This window comes from Trifolium pratense, linkage group LG4, assembly GCF_020283565.1.
Source record: "Trifolium pratense cultivar HEN17-A07 linkage group LG4, ARS_RC_1.1, whole genome shotgun sequence".
Taxonomy (NCBI): Eukaryota; Viridiplantae; Streptophyta; class Magnoliopsida; order Fabales; family Fabaceae; genus Trifolium; species Trifolium pratense.
In genome coordinates, this window is record NC_060062.1 from 26,974,007 (window position 1) to 27,000,848 (window position 26,842).

The 26,842-nt window shown below is 30.9% G+C and overlaps 2 protein-coding genes across 2 annotated transcripts; one reads left to right on the plus strand and one right to left on the minus strand.

Moving 5' to 3' along the window:
• The first annotated feature begins 9,552 nt into the window (after positions 1–9,552).
• Positions 9,553–12,860, plus strand: LOC123922384 (cyclin-D4-2-like). Its single transcript, XM_045975105.1, has 6 exons — positions 9,553–9,900; positions 10,190–10,276; positions 10,362–10,460; positions 11,075–11,276; positions 11,480–11,601; positions 12,603–12,860. Exons 1-6 carry the CDS (start codon positions 9,553–9,555, stop codon positions 12,858–12,860), a joined length of 1,116 nt encoding a protein of 371 aa, XP_045831061.1.
• An 8,608-nt stretch (positions 12,861–21,468) lies between these two features.
• Positions 21,469–24,619, minus strand: LOC123920092 (chaperone protein DnaJ). Its single transcript, XM_045972225.1, has 5 exons — positions 24,326–24,619; positions 24,167–24,244; positions 23,977–24,052; positions 22,098–22,171; positions 21,469–21,990 (listed from the first exon to the last, which is right to left on the minus strand). Exons 1-5 carry the CDS (start codon positions 24,467–24,469, stop codon positions 21,919–21,921), a joined length of 444 nt encoding a protein of 147 aa, XP_045828181.1. The 5' UTR covers positions 24,470–24,619; the 3' UTR covers positions 21,469–21,918.
• Positions 24,620–26,842: the final 2,223 nt, after the last annotated feature.

Sequence of the window (26,842 nt, forward strand, 5' to 3'; positions counted from 1 at the left end):
GACTCACTTAATAATGATGATTACATGAAAATCATCTCACTTGATAATTATATGAAAATCCCAAAAGGATTTAATTTTCGTGAGACACATATATCAAACTATTGGAAAGGTGACTTAATAAACATGAATAAGTCTCCTTAAATACTCGAGCAATATATATGCATGTTGTATAATATTCTTGTTGAATATTTCCAAGTGAGAAATATGAAAATGACAATTTGTTCATTTTAAGAAAATATTTGGCAATGAATTTTTTATCTATCTATGTTGATGATAAAAATATCATCAAGACTCCTTAAAAGCTTGAAATATTGTTATTTCTTACAAAATAAGTATTTGAAGAATATTTTAGAGTTCGAGTAAATGATGAAGAACTAATTGGTCCTGAAGTACCACATTTTAGTTCAATTGTGGCCAAATACATTATGGACCTATTATTTGTTGTCAATATATCATCAAGTATATATTTTGTTATTTTAGATATGCAGGTAATTTGTTTAATCCTCGTAAAGGTATAGATCACAAACAAACTATATGTTCACATGAAGAAGTACAATTACTCATGGAGATCTATGAAACAAACAACAATAACAATATCATGAAACAAAATGACGAGGAAAGCTGAGCACTATAGAAGATAAATCAAGAATGTGATTTGGTTAAAGTGTGTGATTCATCAGATACAAGAATTTGTGAGTTTTCTTCTAAAGGGTTCTTGCAACGATTCAACATGAAGATAATGTCGCACAAACTACATATTTGGAGAAGATTATATGATAAAGAAGATAAGACATGTTTTTCTACAAAGTCAGCTTCAAGTAAAACTTTTGAGCAACTACTACAACTACATAAGATTATTTGATTTTCTTCGTCTCATATATAATTGTCTTTATGAGGGGGAGATATAAATATGTTCTGCACTCTTTTTCCCTTAACCATGGTTTTGTCCCACTGAGTTTTTCCTGGTAAGGTTTTTAATGAGGCAGTTCACACACAAAGGATGATGTACTCTTTTTCCTTCACTAGGATTTTTTCCCAATGGGTTTTCTCTAGTAAGGTTTTAACGAGGCATATCCTCGATATATGGACATCCAAGGGGGAGTGTTATGAATAATTTGGTGGATGTCCATTAGGCATTGACCCATTCCACTGGCCCATTATATTGTCCTATAAATAGGACTTGTATTGTCATGTAAAGAAACACCTTGATGAGAATAATACAATCTCTATTCTTTCTCTCTTCTCTTCTTCTCTCCTCTATACTTATATATTATTACTCTTGCTTATATTTCAAAACAAAAACAACAAGGTAGAAAAATTATGCCCAAAAGTAGTAGAGAATAAGTAAAAGTAGTACAGATTCAAAAAAGGAAGGTAAGGAGGAAAAAAAAACTTTAATTAATTAATGATATCAAGTGAGTCCATAATAGCGGCAATATCAAAATAAAATCAACGAATATTAATGAGTGTAACTATTTTAAAGTTATATTGGTATAATTTGATCCCTCCATATCTATGTTGCATGGGTACTCCATTTTAGACAGAGTACCGGTACCGGGTACCGGTACGCGTATGGTACTCCCCCGGTACGCACCGGCGCCGTACCTAGTTTTTTGTTTTTATTTTTTGCAATGGGTACGAGCATGGTACATCTGTGGTACACTCCAAAAAAACACAGTTTTTTTTTCTCCTTTTTCTTTTATTAGTTTTTTTTATACGAAGATTTAGGTTTTTTATATCTCATTTTAGCTTCTTCAAAAAAAAAAAATAGAAACTACTGCTAAAAACAATAACAAAGTAGCCGTTGAAATTATTCACTCATTCATTGAAAAGGAATAGACTCAATTAAAAGAGATATGAAGATCTAGTTTTTATTCATACCAATTTTCGTCTTCTCTCAAAAAAGAGAAATAGTAATACTTATAATGAAAGTGCAACAAAAATGTGGGATATTCGTAGAGATGAATGAGATTTATTTAATATATAGTTGATATTCTTGAAATTGCTAGTCTTTCTCGCAGCGAACCTAAATAGATGTCACTCTTTTTAACGATGATGAAGAGGGAAACAATTGACTAATTGCTTTTTAATTTCATATTTTGATGTTTCGAACAATTTAAATTACTTTTAAAGTGTGACGGGATATTGTTTATGTTTAATTATTTGTTTTAATAATATAATTCTATTATTTGATATATATAATTATATTTAAAAAAATTATAGGGACGTACCCGTACCTTAATTTTTCTAAAAATGACGTACCCCGTATCGGCACCGGTACCCGTATCGGATACCGGTACCGTACCCGCACCCGGGCAACATAGCTCCATATATATATATATATATATATATATATATATATATATATATATATATATATATATATATATATATATATATATATATATATATATATACTACCTCCGTTCCAAAATAATGGTCTTTTATGCATACCAATCTATAATTTGAATCATTAATATTTTTTGTTTTCTTTCATGAAAAATTATAAAAATTTAATATTGTTAAAATATTCATTGAGCCAAATCAAACAAGATCTTATTTGCTAATATTTGTCTTTATACATTAGTAAAAAAATACGGTCAAAAATAAATTTCAGCAGTCAACAAGGATAATTGTTTTGGGACGAATGGAGTATATATATAATTTACAACCAACTAAAAATATTAAGATGTAAATTAACAATGCACATCTTTTCACTTTGGACAAAAAACCCTTGACAATTACTTCCTCCGTTTTCTTAAAAGTGTCCAGTTCTATTATCATATTTAACGTTTCTAATGAACTGTCCGGTTTGTGTTTTAAGGATACAATTTGTCAATTATACCATTTGTCGATTATTGTTATCTTTTTCAATATATTTTTTTTATATATATATTTGAAAAACTAAGTTTTTTTTTTAAAAAAAATAAAGTTTGTTCTTTTCTTTTTTACGATAGGAAAGTTTGTTGCTTCCTTGTTATATTCAGATTTAAACATAATTTGTTACCTATAATAATGGTTCATTGAAGATTTAAATAAGATGAGTACTAGGTGCAAAAAAATAGGAATTTATTGGCGAATTAAGATGAGGGTATAATAGAAAGATAGGGTGCAAAAATCCACTTTCTTAATTTGATGTTATCATTCTAACTGGACACTTTTAAGAAAACAGAGGGAGTAGTGATTTTACACTAGAAAATTGAGGGTTAGTTAGGTAACTTTTATTAAATGTTGTACACTCATTTGCTAATTTACACCCACATAATTATAAATATGTGCAACCTAAATAAACAACATGTTTAAACAATTTTTTCCAATTTGCATAGTTTCTCTGTCAAGAAACTTGTTTCATCATTTTTTTTTATTTTTTAAATAAACTGGAGCATGAAAAATTCATCGTTTTTTGTTGTAAGGTGAGTAGAGGCAAGAAGCATGTATAAAAAAAATAAATTGGAGCATGAAAAATAAAATAAAGTGTAGTTCACGTGAATCCAAATAGGATAAGCTTACATAATTATTTTTTTACGCATGCAAGACTTACATAAAATTAGAAAATAGTTTTTTTGTTAAAAAAAATAAAATTGGATTGTATATATTTTCTCAAGTCGTCTTTTTTAGATTTCATAGGTTGTCTTATGTTTATTATGGTTGTATGTATTTATAATTGTTTGGGTGCAAATTAGCAAATGGATGCATATCATTTAATAAATTTTACCTAACTAACCCAAATTTCCTAGTGTTAAATAAGTAAATATCAAGATTTTTTTTGTCCTATTAGAAAATGTGCGCATTTCTAATTTACACCTTAATGTTTTTAGTTGGTTCATGCATACTACTCAAATCCCTCACTACTAGACCAAACACAATTTTTTTTTTTGTCTTAGATGAAGTGATAATCCTCTAAAATTAAACTCACATATAATTGTGAGATCCCGGGTTCGAACCTGGGCCACGACGTCCAGCCTAACAATTTCAGCATTTTTGCCAGTTGAGCTAGGACTTATGGGACAATATTAAACACAATTAGTTAGTCCTTTTTTGTTTTCATCATTAAAGAATAGACATTTTTAGTTTTATTAATTAAGAACTAAAAGAAGAAATAAATATCATTATGGTATAACAATTAATTAACATATAACAAATTCCTTAAATAAGTAATTAGAATTTAATTTAGAATCGTATATAATATCCGACCAATGATAACACAAGTGCACGCATCAAAATATTATAATCCATTTGGTCTATTTTGATTCCCACATTAACCAAAATATTTTTTTTTTTTTTGATAAGCAAATATTGAATTATAAGGAGTACAAGGGGTACCCAACCCTTACAATTCTTAAATCAACCATTACATGCTAATAATGCAATTTAAAGGATCCTTACACCAATCTGAAAAAACACAAGAAGACTTACTAGCTATTTTACCTATAAACCAAAACCATGAAATATAAATAATCTTGTCTTCTAAGGCTTTCCAATTAATAGCTTCTCCTCTAAAAACCACATTGTTACGCGCACGCCATATACACCAAGTGGTGGCCAACCAAATAACGTGACGAGCTTTTTCATATTTCTTATTTTTCAATAAAGCTCCAAAAGAGGAAAAATGATTCCACCCGTCATCAAAAGAGATGAAATCCACATTCATCCATTTAAAAATCCGCTTCCACAACTTTTGAGAAAAAGAGCAATTAAAAAGCACATGAGATAATTCCTCTTGTTCTTCAAAACAAAAAATGCAACATAGCTCATGCGGATTAACAAGGATAGATTTTCTTGCCAAGGCCATTCGAGTTGGAAGTCTTGATAATAATAACCTCCATCCAAAAATGCTTACTTTGGATGGAACATCATTTAACCATAATTGTTGTAAAGCTTTCACTACATTTTCATCAATAGCCACAACAACTTCGCGAGAGTGAAGGAACTCATAAGTCGAATTCACCGAAAAAATACCTGATTGAGTAAGCTCCCATCGTCTGTTATCTGCGTCATTGCTCACATTAGTCCTGAACCATGCATCATTCTCAATACCCCCAATCTTCATAATATCACGCCACCACAAAGATTGACCTTTGACATTGCTAAGATTAGAGTGCAAAAAATTATCAGCCAAGCTCCCATATCTATGCTCTAAAAGTTTGGTCCATAAGGTATTATGATCACACAAACCTCTCCACTTCCATTTACAAAGTAAAGCTTGGTTGAAATAATTTAGATTCTTTATACCCAAACCACCTTTATCTTTTGGAAGGCAAATTGTGTCCCAACTAACCCAACAAATCTTCTTAATATCAGAACATCCTCCCCAAAGAAATCTCCTTTGGATAGTAATCAATTCTTGTAACACACACACCGGTACCTTGAAAAAAGAGAAAAAATATAATGGGAGACTAGAGAGTACCGAATTAATGAGTGTAACTCTTCCGCCAAAAGATAAATTTCGACCACTCCAAGTATTAAGTCTTTTCTTCATAGCTTCCACTATAGGATTCCAAGTGACCTTTCTCCTTGGGTTAGCTCCAACTGGAATTCCTAGAAAACGAAAAGGGATCGATTCTACTTCACAGTGTAAAAAGGAGGACGCCGCGGACAAAAAATTATCATCAAGATTAATGCCATAGAGTTTACTTTTGTAAAAATTAACCTTCAGTCCCGATACTAATTCGAAACTTCTCAACACAGTTTTAAGCGACCACAAATTCTCCCACTTCCCTTCACCTACTAGAACGGTGTCATCTGCAAATTGAAGAGTGTGAAACTGTAAGTCATCATGAACTTGAAAACCATGATAATTGCCATTGTCAACAGCCTTCTGCATTAAGCGAGTGAGACCTTCTGCAACTATCAAGAAAAGAAAGGGAGATAACGGATCCCCTTGTCTCAGCCCTTTACCAACAACAAAATCCACCGTAGGACTACCATTTACAAGCACAGACATTGAACTAGTAAAAATACAGGCTCTCATCCACTTCAGCCACCTCTGCGCAAATCCCATTCTCCGCATCATATACTCCAAAAAATTCCAATTAACCGTATCGTACGCCCTCTCAAAATCTACCTTCAATAATAAACAGTTGTCTTTTCTTCTCTTGGCAAGATCAATCAGTTCATTCACTACCAAAACTCCATCCAGAATTTGACGAAAATATATATTTTAATAAGTGTGTGTTTGATCAGCTAAAAAATAAGGGACAAGACAGAATAACTTTAGTTGTACCATGTTTAATTTTAAAAAGGGTAAATAGGGTTTTACCCCCCTGCAAAATAGGAGAATTTTGCATTACCCCCTGTAAAATAAAAAGTTGTGATTCCCCCCTCGTAATATTAAGATTCTTTGTTTTACCCCCCTGAATTGACAACTTGGATTTGGAATCTTAATTTTGCTGACATGGCAACCATGCGTGGCTTTTTTTTTTTACACATGACTTTTTTTACTGTTTTTATTTATTTAATTTTTATTTTGTCACATATTGAGCTATGTCATTTAAAAAAATAAAAAATAAAAAACAAAAAAGGGGAAAAACAAACAGCAAGAAACAACAACAATCTTCACCAGCAAGAAACATCAACAATCTTCACCACTCTCATGGGAAGAACAAACAACAACAACCCATTCTTTCATTCAATAAAAAAAAAAAATCAAAACAACAACAACAAACTTCATCTTCAATCTTAAATTTCATCTCATCAATTCAATCTCAAACCCATAAATCCAAAACCATAAGGATGTGTTTGTTTCATGGATGCAAAAATGTTTCTCATGATTAGTTTTCCTAGGAACATAGGGTCCGTTTGGTAAAAATAAGCTATAAGCTAGCTGATAGCTGATAAGCTAGCTGATAGCTGAAAAGCTAGCTTATAGCTGATAGCTGAAAAGCTAGCTTATTGAAATTAAAGTGTTTGGTAAAATTAGCTTTTAAAGTGGTTATTAAATATAAAATTACATAATTGATAGTGGGTAGTTTATTTTTTAGAGTGGGTAGTTATTAAATTAAAGGGTAAAAATGGAATAAAGTGTAAAAAGCTATAAGCTATAAGCTCAAATGCTACTTGAAATAGCATCTGAAAAAAAGCTATAAGCTAGTACAAAAAGCTTGTTACCAAACACCTCTAATTTTTTGAAACAAGCTTATAAGCTCATATAATAAGCTATAAGCTAGCTTATTTGTGTTACCAAACAGATAACCGGAACTTTATTCCAAGGAATTTTAATAAAAAAGGTTTGGTTAACGATTAAAACTCCTGGAAATATTTTTTATTTAATTTTTAAATTTATAAAACCCACCCACAACGTGGGTTATGATTATGCTCAATTGCATTACATTATAACCCCTGGAAACAAAACATTCCAATCCTTTTTCCTTAGGAATAGCATGCATGTGAATGTGGGTATTTTAATTTCCCAGGAAAAATTCATTGCTGGGAATATTTTGTGAATTTCATCTACCAAACACAGGAATTAATGTTTCCAATATTATATTCCTGGGAATTCATTTTGTAACCGAAAAAATTCATAAATTTCTCAAAACATAAAATCTCACAGTTCGTACTCCACCACCAGCCACCACCACCGTCGTCGTCCATCTTTTTTTCCCACCAATTGCATCTCTCTTCCTTGCAGCATCACTCTCACTAATTTTCGCCGATTTTCAGATCTGAATTTTGTTGTTTGTTGATTTTCCAAAAAATTAAAATTAAATCAGAATTAATGATGTTTGGAGAACATGTGTTGTTGTTATTTTTCTTGAACTTGTAATTGTTAATCCAACTCATATCCTTCACCAAGATCAAAGGAATGAACACGTGAGAGGTAGAGACCAGAAAGGAGAGGGATGAAGGAGTTGATTATGTTAGGGTTGTTGTTGGTGGTGGTGGTTATGGAGGAAGAGTTTAAATTGGAGGAATTGTGGATTTGATGATTTTTTATTTTTTTTTCTGATTTAGGGATTTGAGATGAAAGTTGCTTCCTGAGATTTGATATGAAGGTTGTTTTTTGGAAAAAAAAATTTGTGGGATTTGAGATGAAGAGTTTTTTATTATTTTTTTATTTTAAATAACAATGATTTGGAATAATTATAATAATAAAAATAAATAAAATTCTAAGAAAATCCACATATGCATGCCACATCATAAAAAAAAAGATTCCATGTCTAGTTGGCGAATTAGGGGGGTAATTGAATGAATCTTTATATTACAGGGGGTAATCACAAAAAAAAAATTTGCAGGGGGGTAATGCAAAATTCGCCCATTTTGCAGGGGGGTAAAACCCTATTTACCCTTTTAAAAATGTTTATGGTACAAGACAAACCAAGGGTCAAGGAAGAAGACAAAAACTGAAATTATTGTCCTCCAATGAATCACATGACAACTTTTTGTCCTCTAGATAGATTATTTAAAATACAAAAATAACATTTTGTCCTTCACACATTGTACAACACAAAATTTGTGTAATATCTTAAACGTTTGTCAAGTACTGTTTTGTACTTAAATTTTGCGGACCCCATGTTTTCAAATACAAACAAGTTATAATTCTTTTTTGTTTCAATGAATACAATGGTGCATATTTAAAATGTGCGAGTTGTTCCCGTGAGTTTTGCTCGAATGGTAGGAACATAGCATTTTTTATGTATGGGTTGGGGTTCGAACCCTGAAGACTTCACTTATTCACTTTAGAGATGAAATTGCATCTTAGTATCATATATGTTCTCACAAGTTTTTACCATTTGAATTGTATTTATCAAACATTTTATTCAAACTCTATCTCCAAATTAATCATATTTTATGCGTCATTCTCATATTCATTATACTCTTTTTCCTTTTTTAGTCAAGTAACATAGTTGTTAGAAATTTCACTCTTAAAGTAGATAAATAAGATATTTGGGGTTCGAACTCTGACCCTACATATAAAATGCAACGTCCCTACCAAATGATATACATTTATGAAAATGGCTGACAACCAATTGTGAGTATGTAAAATAAAACAATAATTAATGAATATAACTTTTTAAAATTGGTACTTTTTAAGAAAATTATTATATTATTCCATTTATTAGCAGAATTTCCTAATTTATGAAATAATTTACAATGACACTAAATTAACCATGGGAATAATACTAAAATTGAGTCAATTCCAAAACAATAATAATATGAATAAAAAAAAATGAAAAATTAAGAAGTAAGAAGTAAGAAAAGACAATGTTCCTACGACTCTCTCTCTCTCTCTCTCTCTCTCTCTCTCTCTCTCTATGAATTTGGCGCTCAATCCCTTCTACTAAAGACTGTCTCTCTCTCTCAGTTTAACTTAGAAAAAGTTAGTTGTTTATTCTTCATAAGACCTTCCTCTCCTACAGATAATCTTAGGAGAGGTCATAGCAATAAGATAAGGGACACACACATATATATAAATACAACAAAGAACTACTTGAAACTATATAGTGTTTTGTTCTTATTTCATAGAGTTCTTTGTTCTCTCTCTCTCTTTTTTATTTTTTTATTTTTTTAATTTCATTTCAGTGAACTTTTGTTTTTGTTTTTTGTGTTATTGAAATGGCACCACCAAGTTTTGATTTTGCAAGTCTGTTTTGTCAAGAAGATAGTAGCATTTTTGATGAAAATGATTTTGGAGGTCCAAATTCATTTGAGATGTTTGATGAATCTTGGAAAGATGAATGTGATCCATACCTCAATCAAATTACACAATTTGATGACTCAACTCAGCAATTCAATGAACCAATTTTTGCGTTGGTTCCACCACCATTGCTGAGTGATGAGAGTTTGAAGGACTTGGTTGCAAATGAATGCCATCATTTGCCTGCTAGTGATTATGTCAATAGGCTGAAATATGGGGATTTGGATTTGCAGGACAGAATGGAGGCCGTTGATTGGATTGAAAAGGTGGGGTCAAGATTTTTTTTCCTACTTGCTAGTTGTTAATTGCTAGTGTCAAATGTTATGTGAATTGATTTTCTTTAATCTTGACATGGGAACTTTTTATAATCATAATGTTTGCTTTTAAACTTGAAAGGTATTTTTGTTTTACAACTGATTTGTCCTATATTTATTAGGTTATTTATTTAATTCTTAAATTTCATGCATATTTGTAGTTTATTGTATGTTGTAATAACATGTTCTAAGCCATTTCATTTTTGTAGGATTGAAACTAATATATCGATCGGTTTTATAGGTTGGAGTGCATTTTGGCTTTGGACCTCTCTGTTTGTACCTAGCTGTAAGCTTCATGGATCGCTTCCTTTCTGTAGTTGAAATTCTGGTAAGTCAATCGATTAAGTGAAGAAAAAAAAAGGTGCTTTTGTTGTTTGCAACTACTTTTTTGATCTGAATCTTTGTTATCTCAGAAGGAAAGAACTTGGTCAATTCAACTCTTGGCTGTGGGTTGCTTGTATCTGGCAGCTAAAATCGACGAAACTGTAGTTCCTCCAACGGTTGATATGCAGGTATATTATTTTTATTTTATGCTTGTGATAGCTTGAAAATGTTTTAAATCGCAATCTATGTAACACTGACATTTCATTTAGAAGGTATTTCTAGTATTTGATTCGGAATACTGACACATGTAGTGTTGATGTGTCAATGTTGTATCTAGTGTCTAACACTGCACAAGTATCGTGTGGAATCGACTTGTGTCTTATTAATGCTTCATAGGTTGTAGTTGTGTTGCTCTAACATACACATAAAAGACTTTGATGTAATCATAGTCACTCTTTAAAAAACATGGTTTGAATATACTAAGTTTTTTTTTTTGTTTACAATGAACTAGGGATCGAACCCATGACCAATATCGTACTACCCAAATTCCTCATCACTAGACCAAAACCTAATGGCTTTGAATATATTAAGCTTTTACACGTATGGTTTAGATGTTCGACGTGTTGGTTTTTGGTGCTCACATAACACCGACATATATGATTAAATTCAATATATTATGGTGTTGTGTGTCGGTATCAATGTCATGTCTAATATCTATTATCTATGTCTGTGATTCATTGATACTAAGTCAATTTTGTTTTCAATTTTACATGTGAGGTGGTGATAACTTATTTCCTTGCAGATGGAAGAAAAGAAGTATTTATTTGATAACAAAACAATGCTGAAGATGGAGCTTATGGTGCTAAGCACGTTGAAGTGGAGAATGCAAGGAATTACACCTTTCTCTTACATTGACTATTTCCTTAACAAGGTTAATGGTGATCAAGGTCCAATAGGAGATTCAGTGTTGCAATCTTTCCAACTCATACAGAGTACTGCAAGAGGTATACTTGTTTGTATTTTTCTTCCTAACTTTTTTTTTTTTTGTCAGATAGTCTAGTGGCTAGAAATTCCACCATTAAGGTGGATATGTAGGGTGTCCGGGGTTTGAACCTCGGCCCCTAAATATAAAATGCGAACTCTAATAATAACTATGATAGGAAAGAATGAGATATGCTAATATGAAGGGTTTTGGAATCCAATGCAGGAATTGACTTCATTCAATTCAGACCATCTGAAATTGCAGCGGCTGTTGCAGTGACATTATCTGTGAAGGGTGAAAACCAAACTGAGAGAGCAGTTTCTCTTCTGATTGAATACGTAGAAAAGGTACTAATGAATCAATGATGTTTTTTTTGTTTACAATGTTGCAATGAAGATCGACTCTAGGACTTCAAATCTTCAATGATGGTTCAATAATAAATAAATGATGGTTTTTCTTATTAGCATGATATTTTTTATAAAGAAAAAATTGGTTAACCCCTCCTAATTATTCTGAGTTCAGTCACAAAGTAAATTTGAACAACGGTTGTTGCAGTCATAATTCAAATTCAGGTTCTTATGGACTGATCGACTTTGGCTATTTTATAATTTACTTACTTGTATTTGTTCAAATGCAATGAATTTAGTGAATCACCTATTTAGTTTTTGAAATTATATGGGTTGGGTACATTATTAGCTTTTAAATTTACAAAATTTCAAAAGGGTCTATGAACTTTAATCACATTATTCAATGTCGGACAATCAAACATAGAGACCAAATTGATCAATAGATAATATGATCTATAATCATTTTATATCAACTATTTTAGAATATTATATTTTCAAACTTTAACTTGACCATACTCTACAATTCACGAAATTGTAAGGAACTCTATCAATTTAAAATTTGAAATGATTAATATTCTAAAATAGTCATTCAAAATCTTAAAATTTAGATAAAATCATATTAGTCTCCAAATTTGTCCTTCAACAACTAATGTCATTAAAAAAAAAATCATTTTTAAATATCATTTTGAAAGCGCCCTACAAATTTAGATCAATTTTGGCGATTTACTTGAGATTAATTTACCACATGGTTTAATGCACATCTATTTACATGTTTGAAATTGAAACTTCTCGATCACATTAGTCTCAATTTCAGAGAATAAATTGGTAATCCTAAAAGATCTAATGTGATAGGGAAATTTTCTTTTCTTTAACTATTTCGAAATCTCAATCATTTCAGATATTAAATCGACAGTGCCCTTTACAAGTTCGGGAGGATTTTCGCAATATGCTTAAAATTAATTTGTGTCATGGTTTAATTGATTTCTATCTACATTTGGCAGGAGAAAGTAATGAAGTGTATTGAAATGATTCAACAGCTATCATCTAGTAGTACTGATTCTGCAAAAGATACAACAAATGTTGCAAATGCTTCTTCTGAATATTTCTCTCATGTGTCTCAAAATCCAATAGATGTGTTGGAAGATATGTGCCTCAACTACAAAAGTGATGATGACAACAACAAAAATGCTACTACTTCAACACAAGCAAATTCTGCACACAATAGTCCTCAAGCTAAACGCCAGAAACCTAACATATAAATTTTTTTTTTGGACTATACCAATCAAGGAAGCGAGAAAATAGACTGGGGGAAAAAAATTAGAATAAAAGATGAGGGATTTTATAGAACAAAATCAACATATTTTGGCTATTAAATTTTTTATAGATCTCTTAGCAAAGAGGGAAAATAAGAAATAGGATTGTTGTAGTAACTTATGTTCTATTATTAAGTGGGGGTTAAAATAGAAATTAAAAGAAATACAAAAATAATAAGGGGCACGGTCAAAGGTACATTCATAAGTTTTGGATTTACTATATGAATGTCATTGTCTTTATTTCATTTCCATTAGTTTTTTAAACATTTTTCACAGTTTTTGATAAAAGTTCACAAATAAATACACTATTATTGTTCTGTCAATATAGTAAGGATCTTGATTTTTCTACACATTATGATTGTCAGCAATTCAATGAACACTTTGACCGAGTAACTGTCTAGATTTTAGACTAAATTAAGAGCATTAATCATGAAAATAGTAAACATCTGGACATCTCTAAACATTCTCATCCTATACTTATAGCTCAATATATATATATATATATATGGCTTTGTCTAACATGCACCACTTGATTAAGTGGTGCATGGTGCACAAGTTTTCGATATTTTTATAACGAATACGAATTTTACAAAATTCATCGTTGGATGGAAAGTTTATATCGTTTAGATCATCCATAAATTTTTAAATTTTTTTTGAAAATCATTTGATATGTTATTGAGACCCATCAAGATTAATGGTATTAAATAAAAATCCATAAACCGTTAATTTTGACGGGTCTCAATAACATATCAAATGATTTTCAATTTTTTTAAAAAAATTTATGGATGATCTATACGATATAAATTTTCTATCCAACGGTGGATTTTGTAAAATTTATATTCGTTATAGTGTGTTTTGGTGACTTGTGCATGGTGCACAACTTAAGACATTTGTGCACCATAGACTTTGCCTATATATATATATATGGGAGAGATCAAACTACACCGGTGTAACATTTGAGTAATGTTACACCGCTCAATAACACTTTAACGAATACAAATTTTGCAAAATCCACCGTTGGATTGAAAGTTTATATCATATAGATCATCTATGTTAAATTTTAGAAAAATCTAAAATCGTTTGATATACTTTTGAGACCAATCAAGATTAACGGTTTATGTGTTTTTATTGAATACCGTTAAGATTGATCTATCTCAATAACATATCAAACGATATTAGATTTTTATAAAACTTAACATAGATGATCTATATGATACAAACTTTCAATCCAACGGTGAATTTTGTAAAATTTGTATTCGTTAAAGCATTATTGAGCGGTGTAACATTACTCAAATGTTACACCGGTGTAATTTGATCTCTCTCCATGTATAAGAAGAAATAAACAATGTACAAGTGGAGGGCTATGTTGTCCGGGTGCGGGTACGGTACCGGTATCTGATACGGGTACCGGTACGGGGTACGTCATTTTTAGAAAAACTATGGTACGGGTACGTCCCTATTTTTTTTAATATAATTATGTATATTAAATAATAGAATTATATTGTTAAAACAAATAATTAAACATAAAAAATATCACACCACATTTAAAAGTAATTTAAATTGTTCGAAACATCAAAATATAAAATTAAAAAACAATTAGCTCAAAAAGAGTCGTTTCCCTCTCCATCATCACTAAAAAGAGCGACCTCTAGTTAGGTTCACCGAGAGAAAGACTAACAATTTCAAGAATATCAACTATATATTAAATAAATCTCATTCATCTATACGAATATCCCACATTTTTGTTGCACTTTCATTATAAGTATTACTATTTTTCTTCCTCGAGAGAAGACGAAGATTAGTATGAATAAAAACTACTTTCATTATAAGTATACTATTTCTCTTCCTCGAGAGAAGACGAAGATTGGTATGAATAAAAACTAGATCTTCATCTCTCTTTGAATTGAGCCTATTCCTTTTAAATGAATGAGTGAATAATTTCAGCGGCTACTTTGTTATTGTTTTTTAGCCGTAGTTGCTACTTTTATATTATAAACAAATAAAAAAACCTAAATCTTCCTATAAAAAAAACTAATAAAAGAAAAAGAAAAAGGAGGAAAAAAAAGTCATGTTTTTTTTGGATTGGTGTACCACGCGCGTACCACATGTGTACCACGCGTGTACCCAATGCAAAAAAGAAAAAAGAAAAATAGGTACGGCGTCGGTGCGTACCGGGAGAGTATCATACGCGTACCGGTACTCGGTACCGGTACTTTGTCTAAAATGGAGTACCCATGCAACATAGGTGGAGGGTTATACAAGAGAGTTTAAGTATCTAATCAAAACGATAACAAAAGAGACATAACATATCAATAATACAAGAAGAAATGCTATCCCGCCACAAAAATCATCAATAGATTGACCATGGTTTGCAAATCTATCTGCACAATAATTGCCTTTCTTCTAGTAAATATTAGAAAAGCGCAAGTTCACCTCTAACAATAAACAATTACTCCATTTGTTCCTATAATAAAAAGAAGCTAAAATTTAAATTTAAGACAATTCTTTCTCTCCAATTACATAGATTTTCAAACGTTGATTCTCATTCTCCAATTCCTATCGATTACATAGATTTTCAAACGTGATTCTCGAACCACCATCACTAACCCTAATATATAAGTAACTAAGCAATGTTTCATTACTATTTAACTAAACAATATATCCATCTATAATGTCAAAAAAAAAAAAAAACTAAATTATTTAACCAAGGTTGTTAAAATATCGTTTTCAAACGCAAACTCTGTCGATTCTACGTTTTTATGTATGACTTGCTTGTTAAATCAAAGCTAAATTAGTTTGGAGTGAAATCACAAATCAAAGCGATTTTACATGATTTTACTCTTTGTAAAATCGGTAAAATCATCTAAACTCGTACGTTTTCACTTACAATAAAATCATTTAAATTCACATGTTTCTATCTACTTGGATGATTCAAAATCTCAAAAGACTCTAGCTATTTGTTTTTAACAATAGTACACGTTAATAATTAGAGGAGTAGCAATTTTTGACACTTACTTTTTATAACAGTATACTTCATTCGTTTCTTTCTTATTAGGTTCAATGAATAACCATTAATGTATATGGTATATATTATATGGAAAATGCTAAACAGTGCCCCCGGGGCACTAGTTAAGCATGTTAAAATAGAAATTTTATCTCGAAATGTGTGCATTCAATGTCTCAAAAGTATAAAAAGTTGTCTTTTCAATATAAATTTTATTTTTTATTTCCTTTTTAGGTATGCTTAACAAGTGCCCCGGGGGCACTGTTTAGCATGACCCATATTATATATCAACACATCGATTATTCTAAAAGTGAATTTTCACTTATAGTAGAAAATGGAGGGAAAATAAGAAATAAGAGAAAATCAATTGAATGAATTATCTAATATTTAAAATAGATTTTTTAGTTGAATATTTTCTTTAATTAATATTCACCACACTAAAATTTCTAGACTAAAAAATAAAATTCTTAATATCACATATATATATGACATAAACTCTATCAATTTACGAGTCGAGTTTACGTTTCGATTCTACCTAGACTAAATGAGTTGACGTAAAAACTCGATTATGACAACCTTGTAATTAACTATTGATCTCTCATGCAATTTCGCAATCTTGATAAGATTCATAGCAGATAAAACTTTTTTAATAGTTGCAGTTGTCACAAATAGTATCAAAGATAACTCTATAAGTAAATATAATAGATACACAACATGTTAAACACATCTTAGTTTTTTAAAAGATCTATAAGCTAGTCCAATAATTTTTTTTTTACGCAAACTAGCTCAATAAACTATAAGCTAGTTTATTTATATTATCAAACGTTGAAACATAGCTTAATTGAATTTTTGAAAGAGTCATATTGACTTATATCTCCAAAACACTAACTAAGGAAGCAAAAAAAAAAGAAAGTAAATTTTACATTAGAAAAATTACTTTTTAGCGAGCTCCTAATATGCACCCTTTTTTTAGGTGCACCGGTGCGGATCTGGATTCCCTGCTGTTGAGAATCACACAGTTTCACGCTGTTTTGCATCTCAACCATCCATTATCAGATCGGACGGATCAGAACAATTCATTTACAAAATTACTCAAAACAATCACAACCACACGATTATGATCGGACAGTCCCTAGCTATTACAGCGTCCTGCTGTAATAGCAGGAAATCCATTTCCCACCGGTCACCCTTCTACTTTACCTGCTATAGCAATACCATGTTGCACCATTTTTTGGACAGTGGGGCCCGCAAGAGAGAAAAATCTAAATTTTTAAATGAAAATTGATTGATTACATTTTTGTCCTAGTTGATTCTCGATATCTCTTTCCTTCGTTCATTCATTTGAAAAGTCATCTTTCTGTTCTTTTCCAAGAACAACGACAAATTCAGACCCAAATTCAAACCCAGATTTTTCATCACCCAATTTATAAAATATCAGACCCAGTTTGAAAAGTTCTACAATTGATTCCTGTAAATTGACTAAAAGATGAAGAATAACCAAATCCACCATGATGATCTTGTGCTTTAAATCTACTATAGTATTGGTTCCTATGTTGAGCTACAACAACAAGTGTCTCCATTTTATACTAATCTTAATTATAGATAAAGTTCTAACACAGATCTAAGACTGATCAAATATATACAGTGGAGGAAGTGACCTCCAGTGAACAGTGAACATATAGTAAAAGAAGGGGTCAATTCCCGATATTAATTTGAGTGAAATTTATGAATAAAAATTGATTTGTTGTTGTTGTTGTTGTTGTTGGATATATGAAGGGGAGGTCTTTGGGTGGATTGAGATGCACTTTTGAGCAAGATGCAGTGGGTAGTGAGTGGGTCGGATATAAGTTTAAAATATTGTAGTAATAAAATATGGTAATCAAATAATTCTGAAATTAAGCCGTCGCTATATTTTAAAATTAATATCGATAGTAATCAAATTAGTAACTGGTGGCTTAATTTGGTTTTATTGACGCCTTAATCGTTATCTCAGAATTTGATTACTAAGAGATACACGTTGTAACTGGTGGCTTAATCGTTTTTAAGTACCAAATAAAAAAAAAGTGAATATTACTACCAAAAAAAAAAAAGTGAATATATTAATCAAATAATTCTATCTTCTTATTCATATGAGCTACAATAAACATGGTGTTTTCAATAAGAAATATATACTTTTAGTATGTTTATCACATCACAAAGCTGTATGTCAATTTCGAAGCTCGTGAGCAATTTCACATGGTGGTCACTTATTTTTTTGTTTATTGGATTTTTTTTTTTTAAGAAGTTAAATTAGTCCACCCAAATTGGCGCCAGAGAAAATCAAACCTCAAACCTCAAGAGGAGCACACTCTCAGGTTTCAAGCCAATATCAATGCACCAACCTAAGAGGGTTTTGTTTATTGAAAATTTTGCCGGGTACTTTTGAAGCGGACAAATAAAGCATGAACATATATGGTGCCCTGCATTTATTATCTGAGTATTATCATGGTGGATTTGGTTCTTCTTCTAGTCAATTTAGAGGAATCAATTGTAAAACTTTTCAAATTGGGTATGATATTTTATAAATTAGATGATGAAAATTTGGGTCTGGATTTGTTGTTGCTCTTCTTGAAAAAAATGAGAAAGATGACTTTTTTGCAAATGAATGAAGGGAGATTGGTAATCAACAAAGGACAAAAACGTAATCAACTAATTTCTATTTAAAAAATTAAAATTTTCTCTCTTGCGGGCCCCACTATCCAAAAACTGGTTATAGCAGGTAAAATACATGGGGTGCATATTAGGGCTCCCTAATTTTTAATATCTTTTAGGCTTAAATGCAGTTTTACCCCCTGTTTTGAAAAATACGGAATTTTACCCCTCCTATTTTAAAATGCGGAATTTTACCCCCCTATTTTATAATTTGTTGGATTTTGCCCCCCCATCAAAATTTTGCACAAAATCTGCTTCTGAGCCTCAAGTTCAAAGCTTCACACAAAACTTAATTTGGATCAATAATTCATCAAACTGGTACCGAAACGACCGAATTTGAGTTAGTTTTCCACATAATCAAACTCCGCTAAATTTGGAGTTACAGAGAGATATTAACTACCGTTTTAGTGAAGGTCTGTTCAAATTAATTATCGTATGAAACTACTACTGGTATTTTCGTCATGCCTCTCACTTTGTAGCTCATTTTTTAATACTATTTACATGAATGAAAAGATAACGAAATTACCCTTGTTGGCATTTCAATTTCGTCGAATTTGGAGTTATGATGCGTTCGGTAGACGATGTTGAATTTGAAGATGTCAAGTAGATTTCTGCAGAATTAGTAATTGGACAGACCTTCACTAAAATGGTAATTAATCTCTCTCTGTAACTCCAAATTTAGTGGGGTTTGATTCTGTGGAAAGCTAACTCGATTACGGTCATTTCGGTATCCGTTTTGTGAATTATTGATTCAAATTGAGTTATGTGCGAAGCTTTGAACTTGAGGCTCAGAAACAGATTTTGTGCAGAATTTTGGTGGGGGGCAAAATCCAACAAATTATAAAATAGGGGGGTAAAATTCCGTATTTTAAAATAGGAGGGGTAAAATTTCGCATTTTTCAAAACATGGGGGGTAAAACTGCATTTAAGCCTAACTTTTAAAAGTAAAATAAACAATTTTCTCTTAACAATTTTACACGGACTAAAATTTTCTCTTAAAAAATGTATAATATGTGTGTTGTGTACTTGTGTGTAATGAATGGATGAAGAGGAGTACAAATTTTAAACTCACATAACAAGTTTATGTTGGAATATACTGTAAATGAATGTGATCAAGAAAGTAAAAGTGCAACACACGCTTATAAAAAAAATCAAATATTTATGCAAGCCAGTGCCCCCAATGTCTTTAGTCCCTTACTCTTCGAAGTATACAGACTTTCTATTTCTCCTTCTCTCAACTTTAACTGCTTTGCTTTATATACTCTATCTCTTTCAATTCTCATTGACCATTCTCAGTTTCACCTATGTTTCTAAACTTGAATGTATCTTTTTTAACCCTGAAACATAAAAAGCTTCTTACGGCTTATCAAAAAAAAAAATTAAAATAAAATAAAATAAAAAGCTTCTTACGATTTTTAGGCAATTAGGTTGTAATTGCATCTAACTTTTTGTTTTTTCAATTTCTTAGCCATTCATACAAGTTTTTGTTATTGGTTTATCTCATCCTTTTCCTTACATTGATTGTTTCTATTGTGCAGGAGAATGAGGATAGATATATTATCCATTAGAGGCCATGAGAGTGGAGCTTCTTTCATTCTCTGTTTCTTACTCTTTTTCTATTTGGTTTCTACTTCTTCTATTGTATATTGCTGGTGAAATGTGTTCTTCTATTTGCTTATAAAATAAAAATAAAAATGTGTTCTTCTATTTGGCTTATTCGGTTTTAATACACATGAAACTAAAGTTGGAAAAAGCTATAGAGTAATTGGGGGGAAATTCATGATTGTAAGGAAAATATCATTCTTAATTCATATATCTAGATGTTCTCATGTCTATTTCTTAATTTAATTCATATATTCTGAAATGTGTTTCTAAATTCACACATTCATGGTTATTTGGCGATCCAATACTTGAAAGCAATTCGAAGGAGGGAGGGAGGGAGAGGGAGAGAGCTATGAATTATGATGTTGATGGATCTTGGTGAAGAATTTTTTTTTTTATCAATTTTGAATTTTTTTAATTTATAAAGAGTAATAATTATTGCTACGAACGGTTGAATAACGAAAAGCACGATCATGTTACCAACCATTCATGATTTCAATCAAACAACAGAATATATAATTTTTTTATTAAAAAAAAAGAAGAAACTCATCCAAATAGGCACATTCTTGGTTCTCGTTAAAAAATCCTTCGTGATGTATAGCAGTCCTCGTTTATAAATAAAACAAATAACAAGATTAATTATGATAAAAATGACATGGAAAATATATTTTCAATTTATTTATGCCACCTAAGTGCCACATCATAAATGAGAATACCACATGATCAAAATGGGAGGGGGACTACAAATTTTTGTTGACTTTTGAACCAAAAAGCTGGTTTTAGAAATAGGGGGACCATTTGTCAAAAAAAAAAAATAGGGGGACAAAAGTTCAAAAATATGAAAATAGATGGACCAAAAATACATTTAAGCCTAAAAACTATTTGGGTTATATTTGAAACCCAACATCTCAAAGATGCAAATGTAGGAGTGTCAACTAAAGCCATACGAACAACATGAGCTAGGTTGCTCACCTTTACGGAAATTTCCCATCCCCAATCTGAGTTCGGACGTACACTCCGGTAAGAGGAAAAAAAAAAAAATACAAATTTTGTGTTGTCTAAACAATTTATACGGTGCAGAAGTACATTTTAAAAAACATGAGGTTTTTTAGAATCATGGGATGAAAAGCAGTGCCCTTTCAAACAAGGAGTACACTGATATTCCACTATCAAATAACCATCAGGTTATAAAATCAATAATAGTTATGATTAAAATATATATCTTTTATTGATTTATTTTAAATAGTAAATCAACAATCCATAAAAGAAATTATTGCATCATGGATTACCAAAGACATGAAAACTAACTACAAAGGAGATACAAACAGTACCTTGTTTTACCCGTCTTCTGAGATCATCTTTCTCATCATCAGCATTTGTTAATTGTCCTCAGGTTGCAAATTGCAATCTCAGCATTTCAGGCAACATAAGAATAGTGAACCAAATTTTCATTAACAGATAAACAGAAAGGCGATAGATATATAAACACATATTATGAAAGCAAGCAGAGAGTGTGACATAACATTTGACGTTTACAAGACCTAGAAATCCCATTTTCTCTATGTTTCTTTTATACATAAATCATGAAGCTGGATCTCTAGGACAATTTAAGCATCAATTTTCATTACTGAGCATGGCATGCAGTGCCAGGTACTTCAAAAAACTGTCCTAGAGACACTGAATGGATTTCCATGATTCTGATTTGCTTTACCATATCGAATGCTTTAAGCCAAGGCCATTGCAAGTTAATATAAGGCCCTTGTAACGGTTAAGATAATCCTGCGACAAACAAAAATGAAAAAGTCAAACAGAATGAATCATTCATGTAAAAATAAAACATTCTATTGGAACACATTTCTTGTTAGATGGAGTCAAATGCTCCTTACAATGATATTGTAATCATATATGTAACGCATCCCGTTTATGTCGTACTCCCTCCTTTTGTCTGGATCACTCAAAACTGCCAAATAAAGCCAAAGACATGTCGGTTAGATTATACTAACCTGACAGGGGCAAATAATAAAGAATAGAAAATCAGCATGACAATCAAATAACACTAAATTAAAATTTCAAACAACACAAATCAGGAGGATTCTAGACTATAACTGCAATATCATATTTATTGAACCACTAATCTAAACCCTTCCAGCTGCCATCTCGACCACAACCCCTCTTCTCAAAGCTTGGAAAGGAAAGTCTTCACTGTCAGTCACATGCTTAATAGACTATAAACATTTACTAGGTAAGAGGGAATATGGCTGGTTGTAAAAACATGGATTTAGAAGGGTAAATCTCCCATCTCCCCTTAACTTTAAAATTGAATAAAAGAAATCCCCCAGCTATGTTATCTAGTCTTAATTCTAATTTCTTATTATTACATCTTACATTCATCCTTGATAACAAACATCATTTTACAAATCAGCACATAGTGCGGTTACTATATCAAAATTAACCAGGTCATATTTGGATATGGCAAAGGCTAGAAATCATATCAAAGACTATCAACCAAACTCTAATAAGGATGGTTGTTAACCAATGCATGCAAAACGAAAGGGCGAAAAAACAAGCTGTAACAATAATGTACTCGTAACTCAATCATGGATTAAGGTATTTGCAAGTCAAGTTGGAGCTTCAGGTGCTCAATTGAAATCCACGTGCTTGAAACCTTGTTTACTTAACCACAATTTTTTCATCTCAATTACCACCCAACAATTAGTACCGCAATACTATTTTTTGGCATCAATAGTTTTATGGCAGTTTGAATTTTCAACACAACATAATACAATTATTATCCATATTCTCTGCATTTTGGAAATCGTAAATTTCCTGGATCTGTGGACCTCGGCCAGTCCAGCCCGTCCCAAATCTCACATGGGCAACTCAGGTACAAAATAGTGAGCATCGAACGACCCAAAAGAACACAACTACAGAGAATGCAAGATTTTTCAAATAGAGATGGTTATATATGAAGCACAAATACTCCTCATATTAGGCATGTCCCGGTTAGGGGTGGGCATGGTTCGGTTTTTAAGAAAAACCGAACCGAACTGAACCAAATTGTTTTCAAAATTCATAATAGCCGAATTGAACTGAACCGTTTGTCTTTTAACCGAACCGAACCAAACTGTTAAAATGGTTTGGTTTTATGGTTCTGAACCAAACTATAACTAACTTTTGACTAAAAAGAACTGAACCATTAAGATAACCGAACCGAACTAATAATCATGAACCGAACCAAACTGTTTCATTTTAGTTTTAAAACTGTTAGTTATGGTTCAGTTTTTTTTTGTTTGGTTCGGTTTAGTTCTACAGTTCGGTTCAGTTTTTGGTTTTTTTTGCCCACCCCTAGTCCCGGTGTCACGTGATGATGTCTGCACATGCACAGCACCACATCTTCTCAAATTATTATTGGTGTCTGTATCCGTGCTTCATAAATAGTTCTACTTCTACTTGTGAGGATTATGGAAAAAATAACCTACAATAGTATTCCATCCAAGCAATACTTCCAAAAAACATAATCTATATCATCATAACATCAAAGGAACTCTAAATATAACTGCAAACAACACAATTTTGAAACTTTTAAAGACATGCAACATGGATATCAAAACTGAAATTTTAATAAGTAATGATAAATAAATATCATGAAATCAATTGAAATAAACAAAATAATAGCATGAAACACAATAAACTATATGGAAAAGTGGAGGCAATTTTGCTGTAGAAATTAAGAGCATAATAAATGATAAATAAACAAATAAATACCCTGATAAGCCTCGTTTATATCTTGAAATCGTGACGTGGCAGAATCGTGGTCTTTCTGTTTATCCGGGTGCCATTTCTGTGTTCAAATTCATTGATTGATTGATTGATACATAGAAAAAAGAGATTATGAAGCATCACAAAAAGACGTTAGAAGAAAAAGAAAGAACACACAAAACGCAACGCAACACACCAAAGCAAGACGAATGTAATTAGAGCGAATAGTATCATCGGTTGCATCATAATCCACTTCCAATATCTTGTAATAATCCTGCAAAACCTAAATTAATTAACAAATTATTCATTCATAAAAAAAGAAAACAATAATTAAGATGATGGAGGGTTTGGGAACCTTGGGTTTGGAGAGAGCGGAGAAGAAATCGAAATTGAGATAGAAATTTGGGTCGGGGATTTGGTCGGGTTTCTGGGAAGTGTTGTTGTCGTGAAATTGTTGTTGTTGTTGTTGTTGTTGTTCATCTCCCCATTCCCACATCATGGTTGTTATGTTATGTTGTGTTGTGTTGTGTTGTGTGCTAAAGGAGAGTGAGAGGGGTCGGTCAATGAAGAAGAGGTTTAGTTTAGGATTTGATTTGATTATTTTGATTCAAGTTGTGGGTGAGTGGTTCTTTCTAGCGTTTCTCGGTGTCACGCGTGTGTTCGACATTTGTGTGTCATATCTCGGATTATTTTGTAAGTCAACATAAACTTACAAAATTCAGAGGTAAAAAATTATTTATCTTTATTTAAATGTTTATTTTAAAATACTATTAGAATTTTTTTAAAAAAAATTTATGATGAAAATTTAAGAATGTTACATACTCCCTCCGTCCCAAAATATAAGAGAAAATTGGTCAAAAAAAGTTGATGTATTTGGTTAAAAATTTGGACTAAATACATTAATTTTGGTTGACCAATTTTCCCTTATATTTTGGGACGGAGGGAGTACAGTAGAACGTGACGGAGACTATTGATTATCTTCTCATTCCATATTACCAGGGGCAAACCCGTTTGCACGGGTTTGATTAAATATATAATTAAAATATATTTATAAATAAAAAATAATAATTGTTATAAATATAATAATATCATATAGTTAAATGATAGATATTAAAATAGCTTATTTAACTTCTCTTCAATGTATTATTGGTCAAAAAAGAATAAGAAAATATGAGACATAAGAACAATTTAAAGTTCGCTTATAGAGATGTCGTAAAATAAATTATAACCTTTAACTTCTAAACTTTTGCATGGGTCATATACATTCAAATTATTTCTAATGTAGTTTAGACATACATTTTTTTTTTTACAAAACATACCAGATCCATGGTTTAAATAGAAGGAAAACTTCCGATCAAATTGACGTGCTCCACAATCATCACACTGCAATGATCACATTTATTCCATAAAGCAATCTTTAAACTTCAGTCCTTAAAAAGGTGAAAAATGGATATTGAAAATAGAATAACATTCATATATATATATATATATATATATATATATATATATATACTTAAAAAGATAAAGATATATAGTGGCTGACTTACTTGTTGAGAATATATATAGACATAATTTGCTAAAATATCTATACATAGAAAACATACAAAATAATTTAAATACAAAAAATGAGAGAGGATGACTAAACAAAAAGTATGTGATACAGATGAATAGATATTAGTTATATAAAGACTATGGTTACATTGAGAAGCATTCCTACAGTCATAAGATTTAATTGTAATGAGTGTTTAGTTATCATTACATTATATTTTTACAAATTAACTATGCAAAGGTTAATTTATAGCATAAGAAATTAGAACTCTTTATGCAAAAACCACAATAACACATGGGGTTTTATTCTTTTAATTTTAGTGTGTTGTTTCTTTTGGAGATAATTAAAAGTCACACTATTAATTGGTGTTTCCAATTATTTGCAATTAAGCATAAAATAAATCTCATAACCGATTTCAATTATTTTTTCTTCTATGGACTAATAATAGACATGTTATTGTTCTCGTATTTATCAATTCTCTTTTCTAAAAAGTCTGGTATCAAATATAAAATTATATTCATAGTTATACAATAACTTTAGTAAAATTACATATTATTAAAAAAAAAATTCTAAGGAAGTTTTTTTTTTGTTTATCAGAGATTTTTTTAGTAAAGTTGGACGCAAAAATGTCAATATGACGCAATTCAGTTTTATCTCAATTACATTATATACTATCATTTATCATTATAAGTTCAAATTTAGTAGAAAGCTGAGACAAATAATATAAGAATACATAATTGTTTGTTGATATATCTTCTTGTGAGAATTTCATGTTAGAATTCCAACGATCATGATAATTTGATGGTTATAGTATCATTTATGTCTCTCTCTAAACCATTACCAAGATATAAATTTGCAGGTCTTATAATATTAGTTGGTCACTTTTAATTAAATTTTTCATTTTTCATTATTGATATATTCCTTTGTAAGAAATTCTCTTAGAGGTGTCACATCATCACAAAGAAGGCCTAAGAGCAATTCAACCTTCCTTTTAATAGTAAAAGATGTTATATCAATTTTCAAGATATAATTTGGCTGATCAATATAATAGATATTCAACCATAAAAATTATGGATTAACATATATGAAGAATATGAAATACAAAATGGATAAATAATAAAAGGGTGAAACTGAATATACAATAGATGATAAGATATTCTTATATGAGTGACCATTTGTTTTACAAATTTCTCGTAAGGATGCATGAAAATCAATAGATACTTTAGTCAATAGTCTGTCATAGAAATCAATAAATTGGTGAAGACATACATGAAAAGTAAGAAAATAACATAAGACATAAAAATAATAAAAGGGTGAAACTGA

Excerpts from the sequence above, each read along its gene's own strand:
- LOC123920092 (XM_045972225.1), bottom strand. The coding sequence starts at position 24,469 with ATGATGTGGGAATGGGGAGATGAACAACAACAACAACAACAACAACAA. Across the intron at positions 24,053-24,166 it reads ATTACATTCGTCTTGCTTTG|AAATGGCACCCGGATAAACA; the intron begins GTGTGTTGCGTT and ends ATTTGAACACAG. Across the intron at positions 22,172-23,976 it reads TATAAACGAGGCTTATCAGG|TTTTGAGTGATCCAGACAAA; the intron begins GTATTTATTTGT and ends TTTATTTGGCAG.
- LOC123922384 (XM_045975105.1), top strand. The coding sequence starts at position 9,553 with ATGGCACCACCAAGTTTTGATTTTGCAAGTCTGTTTTGTCAAGAAGAT. Across the intron at positions 9,901-10,189 it reads CCGTTGATTGGATTGAAAAG|GTTGGAGTGCATTTTGGCTT; the intron begins GTGGGGTCAAGA and ends TCGGTTTTATAG. Across the intron at positions 10,461-11,074 it reads CTCCAACGGTTGATATGCAG|ATGGAAGAAAAGAAGTATTT; the intron begins GTATATTATTTT and ends ATTTCCTTGCAG.